The sequence below is a fragment of the Corvus cornix genome, chromosome 22, assembly GCF_000738735.6.
Source record: "Corvus cornix cornix isolate S_Up_H32 chromosome 22, ASM73873v5, whole genome shotgun sequence".
NCBI lineage: Eukaryota > Metazoa > Chordata > Aves > Passeriformes > Corvidae > Corvus > Corvus cornix.
In genome coordinates, this window is record NC_046351.1 from 4,137,381 (window position 1) to 4,161,406 (window position 24,026).

At 53.3% G+C, this 24,026-nt stretch overlaps 1 protein-coding gene and 1 long non-coding RNA gene across 2 annotated transcripts; both read left to right on the plus strand.

The window, feature by feature from the left end:
* On the plus strand, nucleotides 1-23,511 carry CDS2 (CDP-diacylglycerol synthase 2). The gene is made up of 13 exons (XM_039564281.1): nucleotides 1-69; nucleotides 12,075-12,217; nucleotides 13,067-13,163; nucleotides 13,534-13,631; nucleotides 14,447-14,586; nucleotides 14,954-15,012; nucleotides 15,403-15,485; nucleotides 16,535-16,622; nucleotides 16,970-17,038; nucleotides 17,588-17,740; nucleotides 18,021-18,140; nucleotides 18,670-18,773; nucleotides 19,378-23,511. Exons 1-13 carry the CDS (start codon nucleotides 7-9, stop codon nucleotides 19,505-19,507), a joined length of 1,347 nt encoding a protein of 448 aa, XP_039420215.1. The 5' UTR covers nucleotides 1-6; the 3' UTR covers nucleotides 19,508-23,511.
* On the plus strand, nucleotides 716-1,202 carry LOC109143399. The gene is made up of 2 exons (XR_002043529.2): nucleotides 716-801; nucleotides 908-1,202. It is a non-coding gene; the product is annotated as an uncharacterized LOC109143399 (long non-coding RNA).
* Nucleotides 23,512-24,026: the final 515 nt, after the last annotated feature.

Sequence of the window (24,026 nt, forward strand, 5' to 3'; positions counted from 1 at the left end):
TCCGGCATGAGCGAGGCGCGGCTGCGGCCCGGGCGCGGCCCCGGCGGGGCGCGGGACCCCCAGGACAAGGTGCGGAGCGGCCCCGGGGGGCGTGAGGGGACTGGGGGGACGGGGAGAGCCGGGGAGCGCCGGGGGTCGCGGGGCCTGTGCGCCGCCGGGTCCCGGCGCCCCGCGGTGAGGCCGCTCTGCGGCCCCCGGGCTGCCCCGCGCTCGGGGAATTTGCCCCGCACTTGGTTTATTCGCCCCTCGCGACACCCGCGGAGGAGCGGAGCCCGGCCCCGGGGGTGTTCCGAGAAGCGGATCCGCCGTGTGGGAGCGGAGATCTGGGCGTGAGCTGCGTTTGTGGGATGGCTCAGGTGGGGGGGTCACAGCCCTGCCCTCAGCGCAGAGTTCGGTGCCTCCCAGGCCAGCCCCAGGGACCGAGGTGGGAGTTACAAACCTGCCTTTAGGGAAGGCTTTGGCGCCTCCGAAATCACCCCTAGGGAATCGGGTGGGGGTTCCAAACCTCCCCTTAGCGAGGAGTTGGGTACCTCCTAAGCCGTCCTTAGGGAATCGGGTGGGGGTTCCGAATCCCTCGGGTTCCCTTAGGGAAGGCTCTGGTGCCTCCGAAGTCATGCCCAGGGAATGCCCTCCCAGCGAGGGCTCTGTGGGAGTTTAATGAGGGTTAACGTTGCCTTTCTCCAGAGGAAAGAGTTTGCTTTTTCACGGCAGAAGAGCCATGGGAAGCAAACCTGGCTCTGTTTTCCTGTAACGTCTCTTCTGTTCCAAGCCTGAGCCCGTCTGGATGCTTGAGGTTGCTCTGTGAGTCATTTGTCACCTTTGTCATCTCTGCTCCTGCGTCTCCCTGAAGAGGAAGGGACCAAGAGGAATAAACAGTCAGGGAAAACTTTGTAAATAACATTTGCAGGGTCACAGGGACCAAAGGCTGGAGGGAAAAGCGGTTCGTGCTGTGCTGGTGTTTAATGCACTTACCTTGGGAACGACCCTGGACTGGTCCATCAGCCCTCAGCAGCATCATATTGATGTTTTCTCCTAGTGCACGAAGGGTGCAGTTGAGAGCAGCATGAAGTCATCACACAAAACTCTTTTGCAATTTAAATGCAATTTTAATGCGATTTTAATGCAATTTTAATGCGATTTTAATGTGGTTTTTAATGCCAATTAAACACCTGCTAGAGGCTGTGTGGGCAGGTTTGAGGAAACTTCGTTGTGCTGATGTGATCAGGGAGGGATCTGGGGCAGAAGGAGCCAGCAGTGGTGGGAATGGGTCACCCTGGTGTGGATCTGGAGGTTGGGCCTCTCTCACAGTAACCTGGAGCTCTCTGCCACCACATTTCCTTACCTGAGGGAAGGGAGCTCTAAGATGGCTCCAGTTTTGTGGTGGTTGTGCAAAGGGTGAGGCCTCGAGATAAGTGCATTTATCTCAGCTGGAATTTACTCTGCAGCAGAAAACCTTCAGGGAGTTTTCTATTCCAGAACTTTAGTGGGAGTTGGAAGACCTCCCTCAAGAGGCTGGCAGGGCTCGTGCTGCTTAACTGGCGCACAACAAACTCCCTGGGCCAGCTGGGATTCGCTTTAGCTCCTCGTGCTGTGCTCCTAAAGAAGGTCAGAGGGCTGCTATTCCCAGGGCAATCCTGTTATCTCCACGCCAGTGCTTTCACATATAATGAGCCTTCGGAAGGACCCCTCTGCTATTTCCTTTGAGTCAGCGACCTGGAGGTTCCTTACTAGAGAGAAGGAATGTTGATGCTCCTCGTAAAACAGCTCAAAATGAATTGCAAGAGGGAAAAAAGCAGTGAGGAACAGCTCCTCTGAGGTGCTGAATGTGATGTTTCCTAATAGAAGGCAGCGATGGGAGCAGAGAATTTCCCCAAATTGCCAAATGCAGCTGCTGGGAGGTTACCTGGTTACTACCCCTGCCCTCAGTGACACCCTCCTCAGCGTTGTGCTTTCCATGCTCGGTGGCAGGGTTTGATTTCCTGCCCTGAGATCCAGCAGTTGTGTTTTCAGTGCGGGGGAAATGCCTGGAAAAGCCTGGGAGCAGCGGAATTGCTCGTGTGTGTGCCGCTCCCGGTGCTCTGGGGCTGCCCAGGGCTCTGTGCAGGTGCTGCTCCGAGAGGGGGCATTCCCGTGCCTGCTGGGGAGCCTTGCCAAGGGGAATAATTCAGCAGTGCATATTTTATTCGACAGAAACCCTGGAGGCTTCTGGAAAGAGCTCCCAGCTCTATGTTGACAGAAACGCGCTTCAGTGGGATGCAAACATCGAGGCTGGGTTTTAGATCGCGGTGTTTTGTGCTTGTTGCCACTCTCCTGTTTTGGCACTGGGAAGTGAGAGACTGGACTCACTTTCTGCTGCTCTGACCCTTGCACTCTGGCCCAGCTTTGATGTGTCCCCCCTGCTGGCACAGCTGAGGCCGGGCTGCCTCAGGAGATCCTCGTGCCAGAACGTTTTAAAATCGATTTTTGTTAAAACCGCTGTGCAGCACAAAGTCTTCATCTCAGAGGGAACAAGGCAACATCTGTTTGTTCTGGTCAGTGAGCTCCCTCTCCTCTCCGTGGTGAAAAGCCAGGGAACCTTGCCCTGGTGTTGCCTGTACCCATTGGCTGAGCCCAAAGGATGCTGTTACCTGATGGCGTCTGTTGGTATTTGAGAGTGGATCCTGGAATCATGGAATGGTTTGGGTTGGGAGAGACCTTTAAACGGATCCAGTGCCACCCCCTGCCACGGGCAGGGGCACCTCCCACTATCCCAGCCCTGTCCAGCCTGGCCTTGGACACTTCCAGGGATGGAGCACCACAGCTTTTGTGCCAGGGCTTAACCATGAAACAAGTTCCAGTTTCTTACAGGTCCCACCCTCTCCCAAGGATATCCCGGTCTTTAGAGACTCGTTCTTCTGCTTTATGGTCTCATTCATAATCTAAACCCAGAGGTCAGTGCCTTCCCTCTAGTGTTGTGTACATCCCATGAAATCACATTTTCTCTGCAGCCCCCAAAGAGAACAGGAAAAGCGCAAAAGAAAATTGTTTCTTGGTGCCTGCCGAGCTCCTGAAGGCTCCTGCTGGTTTGGGGGGATTTTATGATCATTTCTCAGTAGCTGTTTGTACTTTGTGTGACTCCACAGTGAGGACTGGGGGGTTTTTCCTTTTCCATCTACTTGCTGAGACATTGCACGAGCAGCTGTCTGTGCCAGGGTGGGATAACTCTGTGTCACCAAGGGTTTGATAAGGAAAATTCTGGTTCCTTCTGTGTCACCAAGGGTTTGATAAGGAAAATTCTGGTTCCTTCAGTGTCACCAGGGGTTTGATAAGGAAAATTCTGGTTCCTTCTGTGTCACCAAGGGTTTCATGAGGAAAATTCTGGTTCCTTCCAGCCTGGTTTTGCAGGGGCCTGACAATGTGACTTTTATCTGGCTACATCTGGTCTGTGTGGTACAAAAAGTGAAAGACTCTGGCATCCAAGCCTCGTGATTTCTTGTGCTTCCAGGCATTTATTCCTTGTGCTTCCAGGCATTTTGCAAGAATTCCCTGGTGGTCTGACGTGCTCTGAAGATGCTGAGCTAAACGAGGGCTCTGCTGTCCCTTGGGTCTGCTCAGGGGGGTGGAGGGAGGGTGGCTGGGGACAGTGGCCTGGGGTGAGCTGGAATGGGAGCAGCAGCTCCAGTTGTGGCTTTTAGCTTGGGAGAGGTGCAGGACACAGAGAAATAACAGGGCAGGCACTCTGGAGGTTCAGGCAATCTCAAATCCTGTTACTTCCCAGATTCCAGGAGAGCTCCTGCTAGTTGGGAGTTTGTGATAACAAGATGAGGCTCTTGCAGGACCAAACCCAATCAACCACTGCAGTGATGCCTCTCTTCATCTCACCCACCATAAAGGGAGGCTGAAGTCCAAGTCTGCTTCCAGGTCCACTCCATAAGATTGTTTTTTTAATAGCTCTTAATATGATCTTGGGCTCAATTCCAAGCACCAGTTTGCTGGAGCACGAGCCTCATGTATTGCTGATAGATGTTCACAATCTCAGCTCTGCTGGGAGAGGACACTCCAGCCTTCCCTGCAGTTTGATGCTCGGCTCTGTATGTGCCTGACAACTCCTGGGCATCGTTAATTGTGGCCACAGGGACTGGGCTGGGTGTGTTCCTAGTGGAAAAGTGACTCTCAAATTTAACACCTTTGCCAGCACTTCCTTTGGTAGGTGTTTGACTTGGCCACTGCTCCTTTCACTGACCTGTGTCCTTGCTCAGTTGTGATGCCAGGGAAGTTTGATCCCAGGAAGATTTTGTCATTTTAAAGGCTGGATAGCTCTGTTTCCTTCTGTGTGCAGCACTTGTGTGTGACAGAGAAAGCAGGGAGACTCCCAGTGCTCACGTCAAACCCCCAAGCTGTTTTTCCTGTTACTCAGACCTTTGCATAGTTCCGAGCTGGCTTCCCTTTCCTATCCTTGTTCAGTGAGTGGGAGATTTATTTCTGTCTACTCTGGAGGGCTGCACAGGTGAATGTCCCCCTTTGCAGTGTTCCATCAGCTCCAGGCTGTCCTGTTTTCTGTGTTCCTGCTGGATCTTAGTGGATCTGGGAGCTTCTTCCCGGGCTCTCTCTTGCTGCTCCAGCAGTCTGTCCTCGCTCCTGGTTGTTTGCTGTTATTATTGAGAGTGAGATCAGGATGGCAGAGGTGATGGGGGGTATTCCTGCTGTCCCTGGTGCAGGCTGAGGCACTCAGACTGTTCTGTCCATGGACAGTGTCTCTGCTCCTGCTTCCAGATGTGCTTGCAGTGCTGTCTGGGGGTGACTCCTGGGGGGGATGTTTGGTGCTGAGAAGAGGGAACTTGGGATGTTTGTGTGTATCTTCCAAGCAGGAAAAATCCCCAGGACCCCAGGGAGGTAAAACCCTTAAAATCACAGAATCCCAGACTGGTTTGTGTTGAGAGGGACCTTAATGCCTGCCATGGGCCCTCCAAACCCCGTCCAGCCTGGCCTTGGTGACCCCTGTGACTTCAGCAAACCACAGCTTTGGGTTGGTCAGGATCATACCTGAACACACTGGTCCAAGTGCACTCCTTGAGCAGTCCAGGTAAAGCCAGTGGGATGGACTGGGAGAGAAATGTGAGCAGGACAGTGCGAGATACCCCCTCAGAGTCAGCAAATTAAATGGCTTGGTAGGGTTTTCTTTTTTCTCTCATCATGTTTTGGAAAAATCTGTACGAACTCCTGAGGAATTGAGGGTCAGAAGCCACTGGCCTTGGCGTGATGCAGGCTCTCATTGCAGAGGACAAAAATAGCCTTTTCCTGCAGTAACCTCCCAGTGTGAACAGTTGCTGCAGAGCTGTTTGTTCTCCCTCTCGCTGCTCCCAGCTCTCCCAAACAACAGCAGATTGAAATGTCTGTGCAGGCTCCAGCAGACACAGCCCCAGCCTCCCTCAGGCACCAACTCCCAGAGGCTCTTGGAGCTCGGCTCTCCTGTTCCTGTGTCTCTGCAGTGAAGTGCCAGCTCAGAAATGCCCCAGGAGCACCAGGATGCCACTTAGACCCAGGAGAACCCAGAAGCCGCTCTCCAAAACGTCTCCATCACGTGTTCAGAGGGGGAGGCAGGTTCCTTTCTGAGCAGCAGGAAATTCTGGGGGAATGCCAGAACCACCCACCGATTTTTGTGCTCCTTTTGTACACAGCAGCTGGTGCCTGCTGCCTTTTCCTCCAGGATTTCCTGGAAGCAGCAGCCCCTGGAGTGGGTGCTGGGGGTCCCAGCAGAGGAGGAGCTCCTGCTGAGTCCCGGGGATGTGTGACTTCCATGAATCCTGTGTGACTTCCATGAATCCTGTTTGCTCTCAGGGAGATCAGGCTCCTGTACCAGAGGCTTGTGCTGGCTGCAGACTGAGCCTGGCTCCCAGCACATCCCGTGGCTGAGCCGAACAAAGCCGGTGCTTTGGGATCAGGGATGAGTTTTCTCCGCTCTTTCAGCCACTGTGCAAACATTCCTGCTTTTTGTGATGTTGTTATCTGCTAAAGGGCTCCATTTTTAGGCATGTCCTAATTTCTGTGCCTGTTTTCAACTGGAATGTGGTTATTTCGGGATGGGGAAGGCAGTCCTATATCAACATAAATGAAACCTGAGCTTTGTTGGTTTTTTAGACAACAAATCAGGCAGCCAGCACTAGGTGCCAGCTTGGTGGATGTCTGGGTGGGGGGGACATGAGAAACTTGAATTTAATTGCCCTGCAGGTAATGTCACAGCACAAGACCAGGGTAAAAAACACTTGCAAAAAGACCCCAGGGCTTTTTGGAACCTTCCTACAAATCAAGCCTGGAAGTTTGATTCTTCCTTCTGGTGTTAATGGTCTCCAGACTTCTCTTGTTTCACCCTCCCGAGCTGTAAACCCCTGGAAGAGAATATCCTGTAATTTGGGAGTAATGGGATGAATTCTGGACCCTGGTGGGTCCCTCTGAGGTGGGTTTGGGGGGCACAGCAGCTCTGGGATGTGCTGTGGAGGTTAAAGCAGGGGGAAGAGAGGAATGGAGCAGTTTCCCTGAATGTAGGAATTAAAGCCCCTTCTGGAAGACATTGAGGTTTCCATTACTGAGGCCGCTGGGTTTGTATTCATTAAATTAATTATATTTGCTTTGATCCTGCAGATGTTCTCAGAGGTGAGAACAGAGGTACAGTTGGTCCCTTTTGTTCCAGCTGCCAGCTCTGTTGCCTGAAAAAGCAACTCTATTTCCCTCTTCAGCATTTATTTTATAATAACATTTTCTGTCACAGCTTTTTGTTAAAATCTGGCAGGAAGTCTAAAACAGTGCCTGCCTCCAAGGAAAGTACCTAAATAACGGCATTTCTTGAACTAATTTAATCTGCCACCGTTGAATACTTAACTGTATATCTGTATTGGGCAGAAGATTTTTGGCAGGGAGAGAGCAGGCTCGTTTCTATGGCAACTGAGATCCTGTTGTGGATATTTGTGTAAAAAACCCAGCGCTCACGGCTTCCTCTGAGAAAACCATTTCAGTGTGAGCACAAATTTCTTACCACCTGCTTGAAGTAGTTGAGTTGTTTAAAGAAAGCTCAGACAAACTAATTTCTCTGGGTATCTTTTCCTCAGGGTCATGAAATCCCTGTTGACAAAGGTTGCTCAGAGCTGTTGATGCCATGAGTAGAAGAAGTGAGCAGGTATCTGGCTTTTCCCATCTCCGGTTCAGCAGTCAGGAGAAACAGCCCTCGCAGAGATTTGGGGTTTTGCTCTTTCTCCTCATCACGACTTGTGTAGAAATCAAGGAATTAGGATAAAATGGACATTGCTGCCTCGGTTTTATTCCTGCATTCCTTTTTCCTTCTGTAAGAAGTGTTCAATAGTGAGACGATAAGTGGAAGAAGGAGCCCTGGGCTCACCTACAGAGCTGGACAAAAAAGCTCTTTAGTTTAATAACTCCATATTGGTTAAAACCCCCGAAAACAGTAAAAGCTTTTGCCTCTGATTGTGTTTTAAGAGATGTAATGCTCACCATGTAAAAGAAATGGAAGGATGAAGCCAGATGCCAAGGTAACCAGAGGGAAGGTCGGCTTTGCTCTTACTGAGGAGTTTTAGTGGTTTCCCAGCTCTGCATCCTGCACGTGGATGTCTGACGTCCTGAGTGTCCTGCCCGGGAGGAGGGGACACGGGGAATATCAGGAACTTCCAGGAAAAATGGGTGAGGGAGAGCTGTGGTAGGAGAATATGGATTAAATACAGCTGGAGACAGCTCTGTGCCCGTGCAGGAGCAGCAGTGGGAAGAGGTGGGATTGCTGAGAGGTGTCTGGGCACTGACTGGGATTGCTGAGAGGTGTCTGGGCACTGACTGGGATTGCTGGGAGGTGTCTGGGCACTGACCGGGATTGCTGGGAGGTGTCTGGGCAGCGACTGGGATTGCTGGGAGGTGTCTGGGCACTGACCGGGATTGCTGGGAGGTGTCTGGGCACTGACCGGGATTGCTGGGAGGTGTCTGGGCACTGACCGGGATTGCTGGGAGGTGTCTGGGCACTGACTGGGATTGCTGGGAGGTGTCTGGGCACTGACTGGGATCTCTCAGAGGCTGCTCCCCTGGTGGTGGTGGTGTTGCAGGGGGTTTTGGTCACAGCCCGAGCTCAGCCCAGCCCTGCCCTGCGCAGCCCCAAGCTTTTGCAGAAGCACTGCCTGTCCTGTCAGGAGCTGAAATCCCCCTGGCACAGACCTGGGAGCATCCCTGCCTGTGACAGCAGCGCCCTGGGATGGTGATCCTCGGGAACATGGGGCTGGAGGACAGGAGAGCCGAGGAGATGTGTGGGAGGTGTCCCCAAGGCAGTGCCACAGGGTGTCCCCAGGCAGTGCCACAGCTGGATTCAGGGTGCATCACGTTCAGGCTTAAACACGTTATTTAACACCCACTCAGCTGCTTAAACTGATGATTTGTAGGCTGATGGGGGCAATTTGCATAAAAGGTATAAAAATAGTGTCACTTACTGAGTCTTCTCCGTAGCCTGTATCTGGCACAATGTCCTATAAAATCTCAACGCTCCGATTCAGGGGGATCTGAGGAGGGAGAAGAGCTCACTCCTGGTGCTGCTCAGTTGTTTTCAAAGTGAAGATGTTAAAATGTCAGTTATCCCTCGCTTTGGCTGGCAATTTCTTCCATCAGGCTTAAATTGAGCGAGGAAGACATGGCAGGAATGAGTCCTGCATTTCATGTTGAGCCCTCACAACTTCCCTTTATGGTGACAAACCTCTTGATCAGCTCCTTTGTGCTCTCTGGGAATAACCTGGCAGTGTTTGTGGGAGCTGTGGGGATTGTGTTTGTGGCTCCACCTCTGCTGTTCCCAGTGCTGAGGGTGAAGTGGGGAACAGCTGGACTGACCCAGCGAGGCTCTGCTCCTGCTCTTGGAGCCCTTTGCAGACGAGGTTTGGGTTGGCCTTGCCCTGAAGTTGGTGGCTCAGGTGACCTGGTGATGTGGTTTTGCATGGATTTACCTGCAACATCTGTGTGGTGCAGGTGGTGTAGGGAATCAGTGCTGGGATCTGGCAGGGATCAGGCTGTGGCAGGGATCAGGATGTGAGAGGGATCAGGATATGGCAGGGATCGGGCACAGCAGGGATCAGGCTGTGGCAGGGAACAGGATATGGCAAGGATCAGGCTGTGAGAGGGATCAGGCACAGCAGGGATCATGCTGTGAGAGGGATCAGGCACAGCAGGGATCATGCTGCGGCAGGGATCATGCTGTGGCAGGGATCAGGATGTGGCAGGGATCAGGATGTGGTAGGGATCGGGCACAGCAGGGATCAGGCACAGCAGGGATCATGCTGTGAGAGGGATCAGGCTGTGGCAGGGATCATGCTGTGAGAGGGATCAGGCTGTGGCAGGGATCATGCTGTGAGAGGGATCAGGATTGGCAGGGATCAGGATGTGGCAGGGATCAGGCTGTGGCAGGGATCATGCTGTGAGAGGGATCAGGATGTGGCAGGGATCATGCTGTGAGAGGGATCAGGATGTGGCAGGGATCAGGATGTGGCAGTGATCAGGATGTGGCAGGGATCAGGCACAGCAGGGATCATGCTGTGAGAGGGATCAGGATGTGGCAGGGATCAGGATGTGGCAGGGATCAGGCACAGCAGGGATCATGCTGTGAGAGGGATCAGGATGTGGCAGGGATCAGGCACAGCAGGGATCATGCTGTGAGAGGGATCAGGATGTGGCAGGGATCAGGATGTGGCAGGGATCAGGATGTGGCAGGGATCAGGCTGTGGCAGGGATCAGGATGTGGCAGGGATCAGGATGTGGCAGTGATCAGGATGTGGCAGGGATCAGGCACAGCAGGGATCATGCTGTGAGAGGGATCAGGATGTGGCAGGGATCGGGCACTGCAGGGATCATGCTGTGAGAGGGATCAGGATGTGGCAGGGATCAGGATGTGGCAGGGATCAGGCACAGCAGGGATCATGCTGTGAGAGGGATCAGGATGTGGCAGGGATCGGGCACTGCAGGGATCAGGACATCAGCTCGGTTGCACCATCAGATTCCTCAGTCCTTGAGCTTTTCTTTCCCATTCTTGGCCAGGACTGGAAGTGAGGAAGGCACAGGTGCTCCTTCCCTTCCTTTTGGTCTCTCAGCACTTTGTGAAGCTTCTGCTCCTGTTGGCCCCAGGCAGGAATGATTTGCGTGCTCTGCACTTTGGGGAGTGAAACACAGGGATGCTGCTCCTTTTACCAGCCTTTGGCGGCTTGTGTGGGGTGAGGGACACCGGGACTGCATGAGAAATGTGCTTGGGGATTTTCAGTTTAGCCTGTACAGAGGAGAAGCTGATTTTCCTCTGGTTGCAGCTATTTCAATTGCTCCCAGGGGAATTCTGCAGAGAATCCTTTTATTGGAGAAAGCATTGCAATGGGAACAGAGGCTGTAGCTAAATACAGAGCACAGATTGCCCAAAACCTGACCTGTGCTGTGCTCAGAGATGCCAGATCTGTGGTTTCCAGGGAGTTTTATCATTTCCAGTCTCTTTGCCTGCTGCCATTTGCAGCTGCCTTATGGATTTGAGTGTCTAAATGGCACTAAATCTCTCCAAAATCTGAGGTCCAAGTGGATTTTATGGGTCAGTTAAAAAACAGCTGAAAAAAAAAGCCAGGTTGCATTTCACTGCTAGCTCCCTGAACCTGTGTGAGTGCTGGCAGAGGTGTTGGGTTGAAAGCAAACCCAATCTCTTCCTTCCCAGTGGATGAATGGGAAGAAGGAGCGTGGAGGAAGATAGGGAGGAGGTGACACTGGGTGCTGCTGTGGCTGGAGCTCTGCTCATCCCTGGGAATAATCTCTGACATCACCAATGTATTTTTAGCTGCCTCCACCTGCCAGTGCCTCACTGTCCTTGTCTGATTTAAGATCCTGGCCTGCAGCCATTGACACGTTCCAGCTGGGGGAGTAATTACCTTTTTCTGCTTTAAATAAGGGAGCAGCTCCAGCCTTCCTGCTCTACTGAACTCCAAATACCCCCAGCCATGAACTGCACCCAGCCAGCCCCAGCAGATCTGGTTGTTCTGGAGCTGGGCAGTGCTGCCTGGCAGCCCCAAGGGATGAAGTCTCTTTGTTTGCAGAGCTCCCAGCATTTGTCACCTCAGCTCCCGCTGTGCTTTTCCTGGAGGCACACTCACTTCTCCTGGAGTTTTCAGATCGCCTGTGGGCTGAGGCCAAGTGTGTGGACTCTGCCTTGCCTGGATGCTCCCCAGGGTGTGGCCCTTTCCTTCCTTGCTTCCAGGAGCGAGGAGCAGGGTGAAGCCGTGCAGCTGAAGCGAGGGGCAAAACGTGGAGCTGTGGGTTTGTCCTCTGTTCAGGAGCTGGGTCAGAGTGAAAACTGCCACTGGGAAGAGCCAGGACTCACCTGAAATCCCCTTCCCACCCCTGGGCTGGTGCAGAGCCTTCAGTAAGCGGCCTCTCCTGTGTTTATTTACCCCTAAACACAGGACTTTGCTCGGGGCTGGGTGCTGGAGCAGTCCAAGGGGCAGGGAAAACACAGAGCACGTGTGTCCCTCTCCAGCACCTCGGGTTTCCTCTGTGGCCAGAGGGGATGGTTGGGCCAGGGTGATAAGCCAGGCTCTTCCTCTTTAGCTGCCTGAGGATGGGCTCGGTGTTATTTTTAGTGTCCTCAAGTAGTCAGCATTTCAGAAGTCTGTCCGGGAGCCTTGAGCCTGTCCACTTGGAGGCCTTTCTTCCTGGTTAATTTGGGCAGTGTTACATTCTTTGAGATCTGCCTGGGGATTGGGACCTTGTAAAACTTCCTGCTAACAAGCCCCGGAGCACTTGCTGCTCTCTCGGAAATCCTCATTAATCAACTGCGGGGTATCTGTAGCTGTGCAGGGGGAACAGGCCCTTCTCTGTGCCTGCTGCTGAGTTTGAGGGACCATCCAACCCCTCCTGGACGCCACCTAAAACACCTGAGGATGTTTCTCATGGGTTTAACCCTGTGTAACACCCAGAATATTTTCTTCTCCTCCCTCTCTTGTGCCGAAGCAGAAGGGTGGTAAGTGTTGGAGCCAGCGCGCTGGCCCAGGGTCCTTCCGAGTGGCTGCTGAAGCTCCTTGGCTCTCTTTGACCTGCAGGAGTCAGAGTCTGAGAACAAGCTGGATGGAGAGACAGCGTCAGACAGCGAGAGCAAATCCGACTTCGGGGGCTCGTCCGCAGTGCCGACGTCGGATGACACTCCAGAGGTGCTGAACAGGGCTCTCTCCAACCTGTCCTCGAGGTAACCCTCCCTGAGCATCCTCCCCTGTGCTCTCCCAGTGGGGGCTGCTGGAAGCTGAAGGAGCAGCTCCCCAGCCTCTCCCAGCCCCTGGGGCCGTGGGAAGCAGCAGGGTCAGGGCTTTGGGTGGGAAAGGAGGGGGCAGAGCAGTGCTGGGGGGCTCTTGCTGCCTGCTGGGTCCTGGCAGGTCTGGGCCTCGGTGGGGCAGGCCCACAGAGCTCGTGGCTGGCTTTGGCAGCGCTCACAGCAAAGGTTTGAGCTGCGGGGGCTTTTAGCCACTGCTGTGACTGAGTTCTGCAGGAATGCTTGAGGAATTGCACTGACAAGGACAGGATTTAGGAACAAGCCAGGGATATTCTCCACAAACTGCTTGGGAGGAAAGTGTCTTGTTTATGTCACAGCAGAAGGAAAGTGTCTTTCCTAGTGTGCTGTGAGGGTGGGAGAGGCTCACAGAAGGAAAGCAGTGAGGGTACAACATGACAGGGGCCATCTCTCCTCACAGGAAGCAGTGCAGAGAGGGGGAGTGGTCCCCACTTTATTTGAATTTATCCTGCAGCTTGTCCAAGGTGTGGGAAAGCTGCAGCAGAACAGGAGCAGAGGCTGCCCTGTCCCGTTCCAGTGCCCTGGGAGGTGCTCAGCACCTGGGTAAAGCTTTCTGCATTTAGTGGGGCTGAAGTGCAGCTGCTGCAGCGAGGCCTTTATCAGCACATCAAGGTCTCTCTGCACCGCTGAGAGGAAGCTTGGGGTTTCCAGGGCTCAATTTCCTTCCTGTGACACACAGAGAGCACAGTACTGTTTGTCTGCTTTGCTCTGTCTTGTCCTTCTCTGATGTTTTCCTTCTCCATGGCCCAGATGGAAGAATTGGTGGGTGAGAGGCATCCTCACGCTGGCGATGATCACCTTCTTCTTCATCATCATCTACCTGGGCCCCATGGTCTTAATGACAATAGTAAGTGCTCCAGAGAGGTGTCCTGACCTTCACTGCAGCAGGGGGAAGTTGCTGGGACACTGCTGGCGTGGGGAGCTCAGGACCTCGTGTCCTAGAGGTCCTGGATTCCTCTCTCCATGGAGGAAACCCGGGAGGAATCTGCTGGTCAGTATTTGGCTGCAGTTGGAACTAACACGAGGAGTTTTTAGAAACCTCCTTGGCAGAGGAAAGAGGAGGGAAAAACGACATCCTGAGCTTCCCACGTGGGGTTGGGAGGCTCCTGCAGTTGCTGAAGGACCTTTTGCTCTGCACGTGCTTGGTTTTTGTCTCCTCAAGGGAAGAGGTGTTTAACCAACAGGAATTACAGTGCCTGGATGTGTTTTCTGTGCAGGTGATGTGTGTCCAGATCAAATGTTTCCACGAGATCATCACCATTGGCTACAACGTGTACCACTCCTACGACCTGCCCTGGTTCAGGACGCTCAGCTGGTGAGTGAGGGGCTGCTCCCCATCCCTGTGTGCAGCACTGACACCTCCCCTGCGGCACCCAGGGGACACAGCCACAGGCCCTGGGCTGCTGTGTGCTGACAGTGACCTGTGCTGGCAGCACTTGTAAAGGAAAATCACAGAATCCCAGGATGGACTGGCTTAGAAGGGACCTTTAAGCCCACCCAGTGCCACCCCTGCCATGGGCAGGGACACCTCCCACTGTCCCAGGGTGCTCCCAGCCCCGTCCAACCTGGCCCTGGACACTGCCAGGGATCCAGGGGCAGCCCCAGCTGCTCTGGGCACCCTGTTCCAGGGCCTGCCCACCCTCCCAGGGAGGAATTCCTTCCCAATATCCCAGCTAACCCTGCCCTCCTTCAGCTCAAGGCCATTCCCCCTTGTCGTGTCACTACATAAGGGCTGTGGAGAGGGCAGGAGTGGGGCTTTTGGGGCACAGAAGCCCCAAAAGTGGGCTCCAGAAAGGTGGCTCTGTGAGGTATGGAGCAGGTGAGTGGTTTTGGGATGCACAGGGTGTGGGATTTTGGGAGGCAGAGGCCAGTTGAGCAGTGCCACCTAAAGACAGGGTCTTTGTGCATCACGGCCAACCCCAAATGCCAGCTGTGACCCATCCCAGAGCGGGGCTCAGAGGTGCAGCCACTCCTTGGAAGGAAGGTGACATTTCCGAACTGGGGGAGGCAGCTCTGGCTGGCAGAAGCAAAACCTGTTGGCAGCATCCTAGAGCAGTGCCAGGACCTCAGGGATCAGCCACTTCAGGAGCCTTTTGGGGCTCCTGCTGACGAGATTCCCACCCTCCCCAGGTACTTCCTGCTGTGTGTGAATTATTTCTTCTACGGCGAGACGGTGACAGATTATTTCTTCACCTTGGTGCAGAGGGAGGAGCCCCTGAGGATCCTCAGCAAATACCATCGCTTCATTTCCTTCGCCCTCTACCTGACAGGTGGGCACCACCTTGATTAATGTCGGGGATGGAGGGAAGAAATCTCCTGCCTGGAGTGCTGTGTCCAGTGCAGGATCGTCTCTGCTCCCCAGGGATGCTGTAACTGGGCTGCATGGGGAGAGTTGTGCTGGCAAATCTTTTCCATGAGGTTCTGGAAGAGAAAACTCCATAATCTTCCTGGGACAGCCAGGTTGTTCATCTGTCCAAGTGCTGCTTGGTGTGACTTCCACAGCAGTGCTTTTCCCACTCCACAGTGCTGCTTTATTCAAGTAGAACCCCCAGCAGCTGTGCAATATCGTGGCCCAAAAGTATTTCTGACTGTTGAAGGTACATTCCCACCACTGACTTTCCTTCTGTCTCTCCTCAGGTTTCTGCATGTTTGTCTTGAGTCTGGTGAAGAAACACTATCGCCTCCAGTTCTACATGGTGAGGTTAAAATTCAGGTCCTGGTGAGGTTAAAATCTGGGGCCTGGTGAGGTTAAATTCAGGTCTTGGTGAGGTTAAAGTCTGGGGCCTGGTGAGGTTAAAGTCTGGGGCCTGGTGAGGTTAAATTCAGGTCTTGGTGAGGTTAAACTCGGGGCCTGTGGAGATGCCAGGCCAGTGTTAACCCCATGGTGCCAAAATAACTCAGTACAAGACAGCTCATCCTGTTTATTTGACTGGTTAACAAACAGTAGATAATAAATGAGTTTTCTGCGGGTGAAGTGCCCTGGTACCCTCGTGCTTGAGCTGTTCTGAGGAGCTCTGAGCACCTGAGCTGGGCAGTGCTGGCAGTGGCTCTGGGCAGGCTGGACAATGTGCTCTCCTCTCTTCCAGTTTGGCTGGACCCACGTGACGTTGCTGATTGTTGTTACCCAGTCACACCTCATCATCCACAACCTGTTTGAAGGAATGATCTGGTGAGTTTTCTCTGCCTCCTGAGCTGCTTTGGTTTCTGCAGCCTGAAAAAGCTGTGTTTTCACAGCATCCCAGACTGGTTTGGGATGGAAGGGGCTTTAGTGATCATCCAGTGCCACCCCTGCCATGGGACACCTTCCGCTATCCCAGCTTGCTCCAAGCCCCCTCCAGCCTGACCTCGGACACTTCCAGGGATGGGGGAGTCCAGAACCTCTCTGGGCAACCTGTGCCAGGGCCTCACCACCATTACAGTAGGATTAAATTCCTAATACCTCATTTTTTTAATCTCAAAATTCAGTTTTGAGTTAAAACTTCTCTCACAAAAACAAATAGCCAAGGAGAAGGTGCTTCCTGTGAGGGACCAGCCTGTTCAGAGCAGCAAAACATTGAGTGAGTCCTCAGAGACTTGGGACTTGCTTTGTGCCACTTCAGCATGTAGAGAGATGTTGCAAAGGAGAATTTTGTAAACTTGCTGTGGGGTGCAGGGACCTTTCAGGTGGCATTGGGGCTGGGTGGGTGCTTTCTGCTGATACCCACAGCCCGAATGGCCAGGGAGGTGCTGCTCCTGTGGGGCTTCAGCACTGAAAGGCAGGAGGGGGCTGCTGCCACCTCAGTGCAGCTGCTGTGCACAGGGGAGGCCCCTTTGGTGGTTCTGCCAAAACCAGCAGGGCCAGGAATGAATTCTGGCCACTTTGAGGCTCACGTTCCTCAGTGTGTTCCAACCAGCCCGGAGTGTGCTGGGACCCTCCTGCTGACTGCCAAAATGCAGGAAATACTTCCACAGGAGGTCAGGAGGGGAGAGTCCAACACCCTGCTGAGGGTGGCTAAGGAAAATGTGCTGCAAACAGGCCACTGCGGGCACACAAGCTGCTTTTTAGTCCAGAGCACTGGAGAAACCCTCAGATTCCCCTCAGAGCTTCCCATGGTTGTTCCTTGCACTGCACTGGAGGAGGGGACGTTGGTGTGGTGGCACTGCAAAGTGCCTTGTGGTGGCAGCTGCTCACTGAGCCCTGGAGTTGTGTGATGATGGTTTTACCCTTGTCCCCTGCAGGTTCATTGTCCCCATCTCCTGTGTGATCTGCAATGACATCATGGCCTACATGTTCGGGTTCTTCTTCGGCCGCACGCCGCTCATCAAGGTTTGGGACACTTTGGGGGACAAAATGCCAATTTTGGTTCCTTTGGGTCCCCCAGCTCCCCCAGCTCCTGCTTTGTGGCCTCTTACGGGTCTGAAGCAAGCCTCCAGATTAAACCTGGTGTGCATCCCAGTCTTTGAGGCTATAAAACTAAATCACTGAACCATTTAGGTTGGAAAGATCGAGTCCAACCATGAATGAACCATTTCAGACCGAGGTTCTGGGGTCAGCTTCTGACCAAACTCTTACTTGTGGGTTGGTGGCACTCTGTGTTGGCCTCAGCAGTTCACAAGTGGGGAAGGACTGCAGAGGTGTATCAATAATCATCCCCCTCGCTCTCTTTCTGGCAGCTCTCCCCAAAGAAGACCTGGGAGGGTTTTATTGGAGGATTTTTTTCCACCGTTCTGTTTGGATTGCTGGTAAGTGGCCATCATGGTGCTTCCTCCACTGGAGTTTTCCCTTCATAGGGTCACGGTATTCTGTTTAAAAAATGCAGTCAGGCTTGAATCTCTGTCAGATATTCCAGCTTTCCTTGCTGCTCAGGGTTTGAAGTGGTCCCTGGCTGTGTGCAGACACTGCTGATGGAGCCAAGTGCTGGAGGAAGTTTTCAGTCCCTGTTAAACCTGTGATGTGCTCATTACAATAATTAACCATTTTCCCTCTGCTGCTGTTGGATGGTGCTGTGCATCATTTCAGGGGCTGTGTGGGGAATTCCACACTCCTGGAGTGTTTTGCCCCGTTTTTATGTCCCTCTCTGTGGCTGCTGTTGCTGTCCCTCCACCTCAGGGTGCAGCCTGCTCACTGCCTTTCCTCTGCCTTCAGCCAATTACTGCTGCTCAGGGCAGTGATCTCCTTAATGAAGCTGGGAGCATGGTTCCCTCCTCCCTCATCTCCTTGCATGGCCTCTCCCTCTGAGAAATCCCTGAGGAAAGCACTGATCGTGTTTCCTTTGTCTCTTTTTCCTGGAGCTGTCCTATGTGATGTCTGGGTACCGCTGCTTCACCTGCCCCGTGGAGTTCAACAACGACACCAACAGCTTCACCGTGGACTGCGAGCCCTCCGAGCTGTTCCAGCTGCAGGAGTACAACATCCCCGTGGTGCTGCAGTCTGTGGTGGGCTGGGTACGACCCTCTCTGCTCCCTGGGTCTCATTTAGTGGGGTAGGACCCCTAAGGAAAGAGCAGGGCTGTGTTTCGATGTGAAGGAACGTGACAGAGATGCATCCAGAAATAAGGGGAATGTAGTGGTGCCTGTTGCTGACTGAGACACCAAAGGAATTATCCCAAGTCTGGTGGGACATGAACCCATGTGAAAACTAACTGAGCTAAAGCCTGGGGGGCAGAGAAGGAGGGGCAGGCAGTGCTGTTCTCACTGGAACCCCCGTGTGCTGTTTGTCCTGCAGAAGACAGTGCGGATGTACCCCTTCCAAATCCACAGCATCGCCCTCTCCACCTTCGCCTCCCTCATCGGGCCCTTCGGAGGCTTCTTTGCCAGTGGCTTCAAGAGGGCCTTCAAAATCAAGGTGAGGATGGAGAAAGTCATGGAGGTTTTGGGGAGGAAACATGCAGTGGGTGCTGCCACTCGGTGCAGTCCCAGGGCTCCGAGGGAAGGGAGGTTTGTTCAGTCACAGATAAGATGCTGGAGCAGGATCTGGGGTTTTTTTGACCAAAAGGAAAGAGACCTTAAGATTTTAATTGTGATATTCTAGACCCTGCTGTGGTGCAGGTAGAGGAAGGAAGATCCAGCCAGGAAATTTTGCAATCTGAGGTTTCCCTTGATATCTTGCAGGCTGGTTTTACATATAAACAGCCTGTGCTCAGTTAAGATGCCTTGAAAGGCAAGGCAGGGTGGCAGCAGGAAAACATTTGCCTTTCCTGACCTTTGAGTAACAGAGCAACATCCAAAAGCAGGGAGACGTGAAACAAAATGTTTCCTTGGTCTGACTTTGCCTTCTGGGAAGAACTGGAGCAGGGGGTGAGTGCAGTGTGGGGGGGCACAAAAGCAAGCACAGATCCTGGGGAGGGCTCAGTGCAATCCCTCTGCTCCCACAGGACTTTGCCAACACCATCCCGGGGCACGGGGGGATCATGGATCGCTTCGACTGCCAGTACCTGATGGCCACCTTTGTCAACGTGTACATCGCCAGCTTCATCAGGTGCGTGGGCCCTGCTGGGCTGGGGGCTTCCTGTCACTGCCAGGGCTGGGAATCACAGGCAGTTATGCTCCTGGATAGATTAAACAGCTGGAAATACAACACAGAGGAAACGGAGCTTGAGGAGGGGAAGGACCTTTAGCAGAGCTGGAAACACAACCCTCACTTCCCATGGGCTGCTGTTATTCCAGTCCCACTGAAACTCCTCCATGCTCCTTCTGTGAATCTTGGACAGGTTTCTAGAGTCAAACGAGCAGGAAAATCTAATTTTGCAGCACTGACAAGCATTCTGTAGCCAAGCACAGAGGAAAAAGCCTGTGGGTGCATAAAGGATGTGCTGGGGGAGCTGTGGAAGTGCCTGTATGTGGCTGCTTTGAATTCCGAGGGGCAGCACCTGCTGATAAGATGCACAATCCTCTTCAGATAGGTTGGGTTTGGGGTGTTGCAGCCTCCTGTGCCTTTTGAGTCCATTTCCACATCCCAGATGGAGTTGGGCTCCCAGGGGAGACCTGGGGAAGGAATGGACAGCACAGCAGTGAATGTCAGCCCATTATTCTGATGGAATTGCCCTTGAGCCCCCATTGCTGACGATGCTTTTGTGTTGCAGAGGCCCCAACCCAAGCAAACTGATCCAGCAGTTCCTGACCCTGAGGCCAGACCAGCAGCTCCACATCTTCAACACGCTCAAAGCACACCTGGTGGACAGGGGAATTTTGGGGAGCCTGGAGGACGCATAGACAGGAGGTGGTTGGAACAGGACTGAAAACAGACAGGCCTCCTCCAGGGAATTCCTGGCTTGCCTGATTTAAGACAATAACAAGGCCTCATTTCACTGTAACTTTTCTTCCTTTCTTGGTAAATGTTTGCATTTGTGGTTTATTTTTTTTTAATAATATATTTATAGAGCTTTGGTTCAAATGAGCAAATCTTGGGTTTGTAGCTGAGAAGGAGTTAAGGCTTGGAAGGAGTGTTGGGTGGAGCAGGAGGGTGGGATTCCCCTGGTGGACTCTTCTGAACCTTTGGGGTGTGTGGGCAGAGCTGAGCTTTCCCTGTGAGTGGGTTTGGCAGGGAATGCAGAGCCTGGCAGGGAAGGGGAGGCTGTGCCCTGCCCTGGCCCTTGTGCTCAGGGTGGCAGCCCTGGGGACCATCCTTCTCCCCAGGGACAACTGGGAGTGCAGTGGGAATTGTCCCAGCCTGTGGCAATCTCCTTGCACAAGGTATTTGCAAGAGGATCTTGTACTAACCCAGCCCTGTTTCCTCTGCCCAGCCCTGCACCTGCAGCTGCTCTCACCTGCCTCTCACATCCCCTCCCTTCAGGGCTGATATTTTGGCAAATCAGATTTTTGTAACCAATTAAGCCAGGAACAGAATGGGGACGAGGAGTCAAGAAAGTGGCAGTTGTGTGTGGGAGTGTGGGAGGTTCAGATTCCTTCAAAACTGATGGAAGGAAATAAGTTTTAAAGAACGTTGAAGTTTCACTGAGCAATTCCTGCCAAGTGAGAACAACTTTTACATAACTTGGTTTGTTTTGCCCCGTTAAATAACCTTTAAGAACCACACTTCTTCATTTCTCCAAGGTTGGAAACCCCACACTGGGCTATGTGAAGTAACCTGGGGAGCAGTTTCCAGCCGGGTTCGTTGCCGGGTGGGCTCCAGCTGCAGCTGGGGGTTTTGTTTTCTTTCAGGGATCATGTCTGTTCATTACTTGAGTTGTAGAAGTCGTGCTGCTGAGTTTACCATGGTCTGTGTTGCATTTCAGTCTGGGTTCATTTCTCTGCAGGCTTCTGTCCTGCTTTGCTTACTGAATCTTGTCAGAAATAGTTTGTACTTTATAGCTGCAAGTTTTACCGAAGTACTTTCCTTTATTTTGTCATACTTTTTTATTATTTAAAAATGATAGCCCTAAAGATTGTAAAACTTTCCTTTTTTTTTTTTTTGTGATCAGATAGTGAAAATATCCCCATTTACACCTCATGCAGTGTTCCCAAACACAAGGTGACTCTGATTTTCTTTCTTTCCATAGTTTGTGCATGGGAGAGAGAAACTTTACCTGATTTTAACCTGGGGAAGGAGTGACAGGGAGAGTTCACACAGAAGTACCTTGGTGTTTTCAAGCAGTTGCTGCCATAAACCTTTAGCCACAGACCCCCCACATGAGACCTGCACCTGCTGCGAGCTGGCTTGGCATCGACAGAAAATAAACCACCTGAAAATACCCCAAATTCAGAGTTTTTACTCCATATTCTGCTTCTGCCACTGCTTTCGTTTACCCTGAGTGTACTAGAGAGCTCATGTGTGTGTAAATACATGGAGCAGGTCCCAGCCTCTCCCCTGCATTTCTGTGGGACTGTGGTGGGCTCTGCTTTGTCTCCCTGAGCAGGAGGCACAGGGCAGAAGGTCGTACTCCAAGTGCAGGTGTTTGATGGAAAGCACAGGCTGCAGAGAAGGCTCTGGTTTTATGAAGTATTCTCAGTTGGTGCTGGCAAAGTTCTGCACTGAGCCAGGTCAGGATTGGGTTTGGGGTTCACACAGATTTTCCTGGTTGTGGAGACTGTTCCCTTCCAGCTTGAATTAGGCAGGGGTTTATTTTCTGTCGACAGAACCAATATTGGTCCAAGCCCCTGATACAGAAACTGCAGAGGAGAAAGGAGGTGCTTCCATCTGGCCTTGCCCAGGGGCAGTGTTTGGGCTGTGTTTCATGAGGGTTTGCCTGAGTTCAGCGGGGCAAAGTGAGGCCCCTGTCAGGAGCAGCCGTGGGAGCAGGGTGGGAGTGCCAGGGTTTGGTTTGCCCTGGGACCAGCTGGATTCTCCCTGCCCATTGCCAAAATCCCTTGTCGTGGCTGTTGGGTCACAGGCAGAAGTGACAGTGTTGATAAATATTACAAAGGTGTGCTCTGTTCATAGTGAGAAATTTCTCTGGTGGGTCTTTAGTCTCCTGCTCGTCTGCTTTAAAGCTTTCCTTCCTCCTCTGGTGTAATTAGCGGGGCAAAGCTTTGCTGCAGGCCCAGCTTTGGGGCAGATCTGGGCTTTTCCCGAGGGTGTAAGTGCTGGATGTGGGCACTGGAGGGCAAAGCAGTTCCACGGAGTGGCTGCGAGAGGAGCAGCGGCAGCAGCTGCAGCTCTGCCTGTGGGTGGCTTCCCCGGTCAGAAATTCCCGATCAGCTTTATTCCTGCTTCCTCTTGGAAGGGTGGGATTCCAAACCTGGGCTGCTCCCCACGGGGAAAGCTGCCTGGGAAGGGTTTCCTGCCTGGAAGTTCATTAAAGGGAGTGGGAACGGTGGATCCACGGGGAGGTGGGGATTGTTGGGATTATTTGCAAGTTGTGCAGATGAACTCACGGGAGTGGGAGCTGGACCCTGGGTTTGGGTTGGAGGGGGCCTGGACTCTTGTCCCACCTCCCTTGCCACGGGCAGGGAATCTCTCACGAGGCCAGGCTGCTCCAAGCCCCATCCAGCCTGATCCTGGGCACTGCCAGGGATGGGGAGTCGGCAACTCCCTGAGCAAAGGTGAAAAGCTGCTGTTCCTGAGGGAGTCTCTGAGGGAGGGACCGATGCCGAGGGATGTGCAGCAGCACGCATGGCCCTGCAGGACCTTGGTGGTGCTGCAGCTCTCAGGAATTTCGGTGTGGAGGGGCCGGAATGGCCCCAGGGCCGGTGGGTGAGGAGAGAGATGGGGAAGCGCTCCAGCTGCAGGGCTGGAGCTCAGCGTGGCACAATCGTTCTGGTTCACAGTGGGCTCCAGCAGCAGGAAGCTCCAAAGGGAAGAGCAGAGCAGCAGGGGGAGGTGGTGTCAGCTGGGATTTGTGTGTGTGGGCTGGGAGGAAGGGACAGGAAGGATTTGGTCAGTGTGGTGTGGTGTGGGAGCCACCTCTGCACCAGGGTCACAGCACAGGCAGCCAGGGAGTGTCCACAGGGAGGGCACTGGAAGCTGCTGTGGTGTGGTGTGAGGGGCTGGCAGTGCTGGGCAGGGCTCTGGGCACCCCCAGTGTTTGTTGGGTTTGGACACAGGTTTGATGCACAGCTGGGCTGGGCCTGTGGACACCTCGGTGGGAATTGGCTTTTCCCTGCCTGGGTGTAGCCCAGCTGGGTTTGCAGGGCCGAGGCAGGGCCAGCCCTGCTCAGGGAAGCACCAGGCCTGGGTTCTGTGGGATCAGCCGGGGTTCATCAGACATTCCCTGCATGAGGGGCTCAGCAGTGCCCCTGAGCTGAAGGGGCAGCTCCTGCGTGGCTCACAGAGCTGGGGATCCTGCAGCATCACCCACAGCTTGGCCCCAGGCTGTGGGATCCCAGTGCCGCCTCCCAGGGAATGTCTCCTGTGTCCCGTGTGTGCAGTGAGCCCCCCCAGCCTGGCTGCAGTGGGGTCCTGCCCTCTCTCCCTTCCCCCTGTGCGTGGTGGGAGCAGGGCAGGGCTGGGTGGGCACATCCAGCCCCTCCTGGGGACAGCCCAGTCCCTAAAGCATCGCATGGAAGCTCCCGTGGCCTCTCCCTCGCTGCCCAGCCCCGGGCTGGCAGCTCTGTACTCCTGTAGTCCCTGTGTAATCCCAGATCTCCAGCCCTGGCCTGCTCCCACCACTGGCTTCTTTCTCTGTGCATTGCTCCTTTGATTCCGGTTTTAGCTACACACGTAGAGTTGCCTTTCTTTGACCGAATGTTCGAATGTGAAATATTGTATATTTTAAAGTATTTACCCTATTTATATACTGTATGTTACTGTTAAATAAATATAAATTCCATTACCTCTAGGGGAGTTTGAGTCAGCGCTCTGGGACGCTCAAACCTTTCCGTGCTCCACAGGGCAGCTCTGGGTGTTACAAACTCACATTCCCTCATTCCTTGCCCTGTAGCTCCCCTTCCTCAGGGGTTTTCCCCAGAGCAGACCGGGCTGCAGCAAGGACAGGGGTGGGCAGGACTGGACCATCCACGTCCTGCATGAACAGCCCCATTCCCAGTGGGATTTTTGGTGACCCCGGGGTTGGATCATCCAGGCTCATCTTGATCAACGATGGGGGAAGTGTTGCCACTGCTCCCCCTGCAAAATCAGCTCATTTTACCTGAAGACTTCACTGGGAATGTGAAAAATCGTTGGGAGTTCCACTTACCATAAGTTATTCTTTCATTTCAGCCCTTTCTCCAGCCTTGCCTGGGGTCAGGAGGGCAGAATCCTCTGTTTACCCAGGAAAATGCTACTTTTAGCTCTGGTGTTATTTTGTCTGTTTTTGACTTTATCAGCTAAGCCAAAGCAGCCCCTCAGCAGCCT

Coding starts and splice junctions, on each gene's coding strand:
- CDS2 (XM_039564281.1), top strand. CDS start 7: ATGAGCGAGGCGCGGCTGCGGCCCGGGCGCGGCCCCGGCGGGGCGCGG. Junction 70..12,074: donor CGCGGGACCCCCAGGACAAG/GTGCGGAGCGGC, acceptor TTTGACCTGCAG/GAGTCAGAGTCTGAGAACAA. Junction 18,774..19,377: donor TACATCGCCAGCTTCATCAG/GTGCGTGGGCCC, acceptor TTTGTGTTGCAG/AGGCCCCAACCCAAGCAAAC.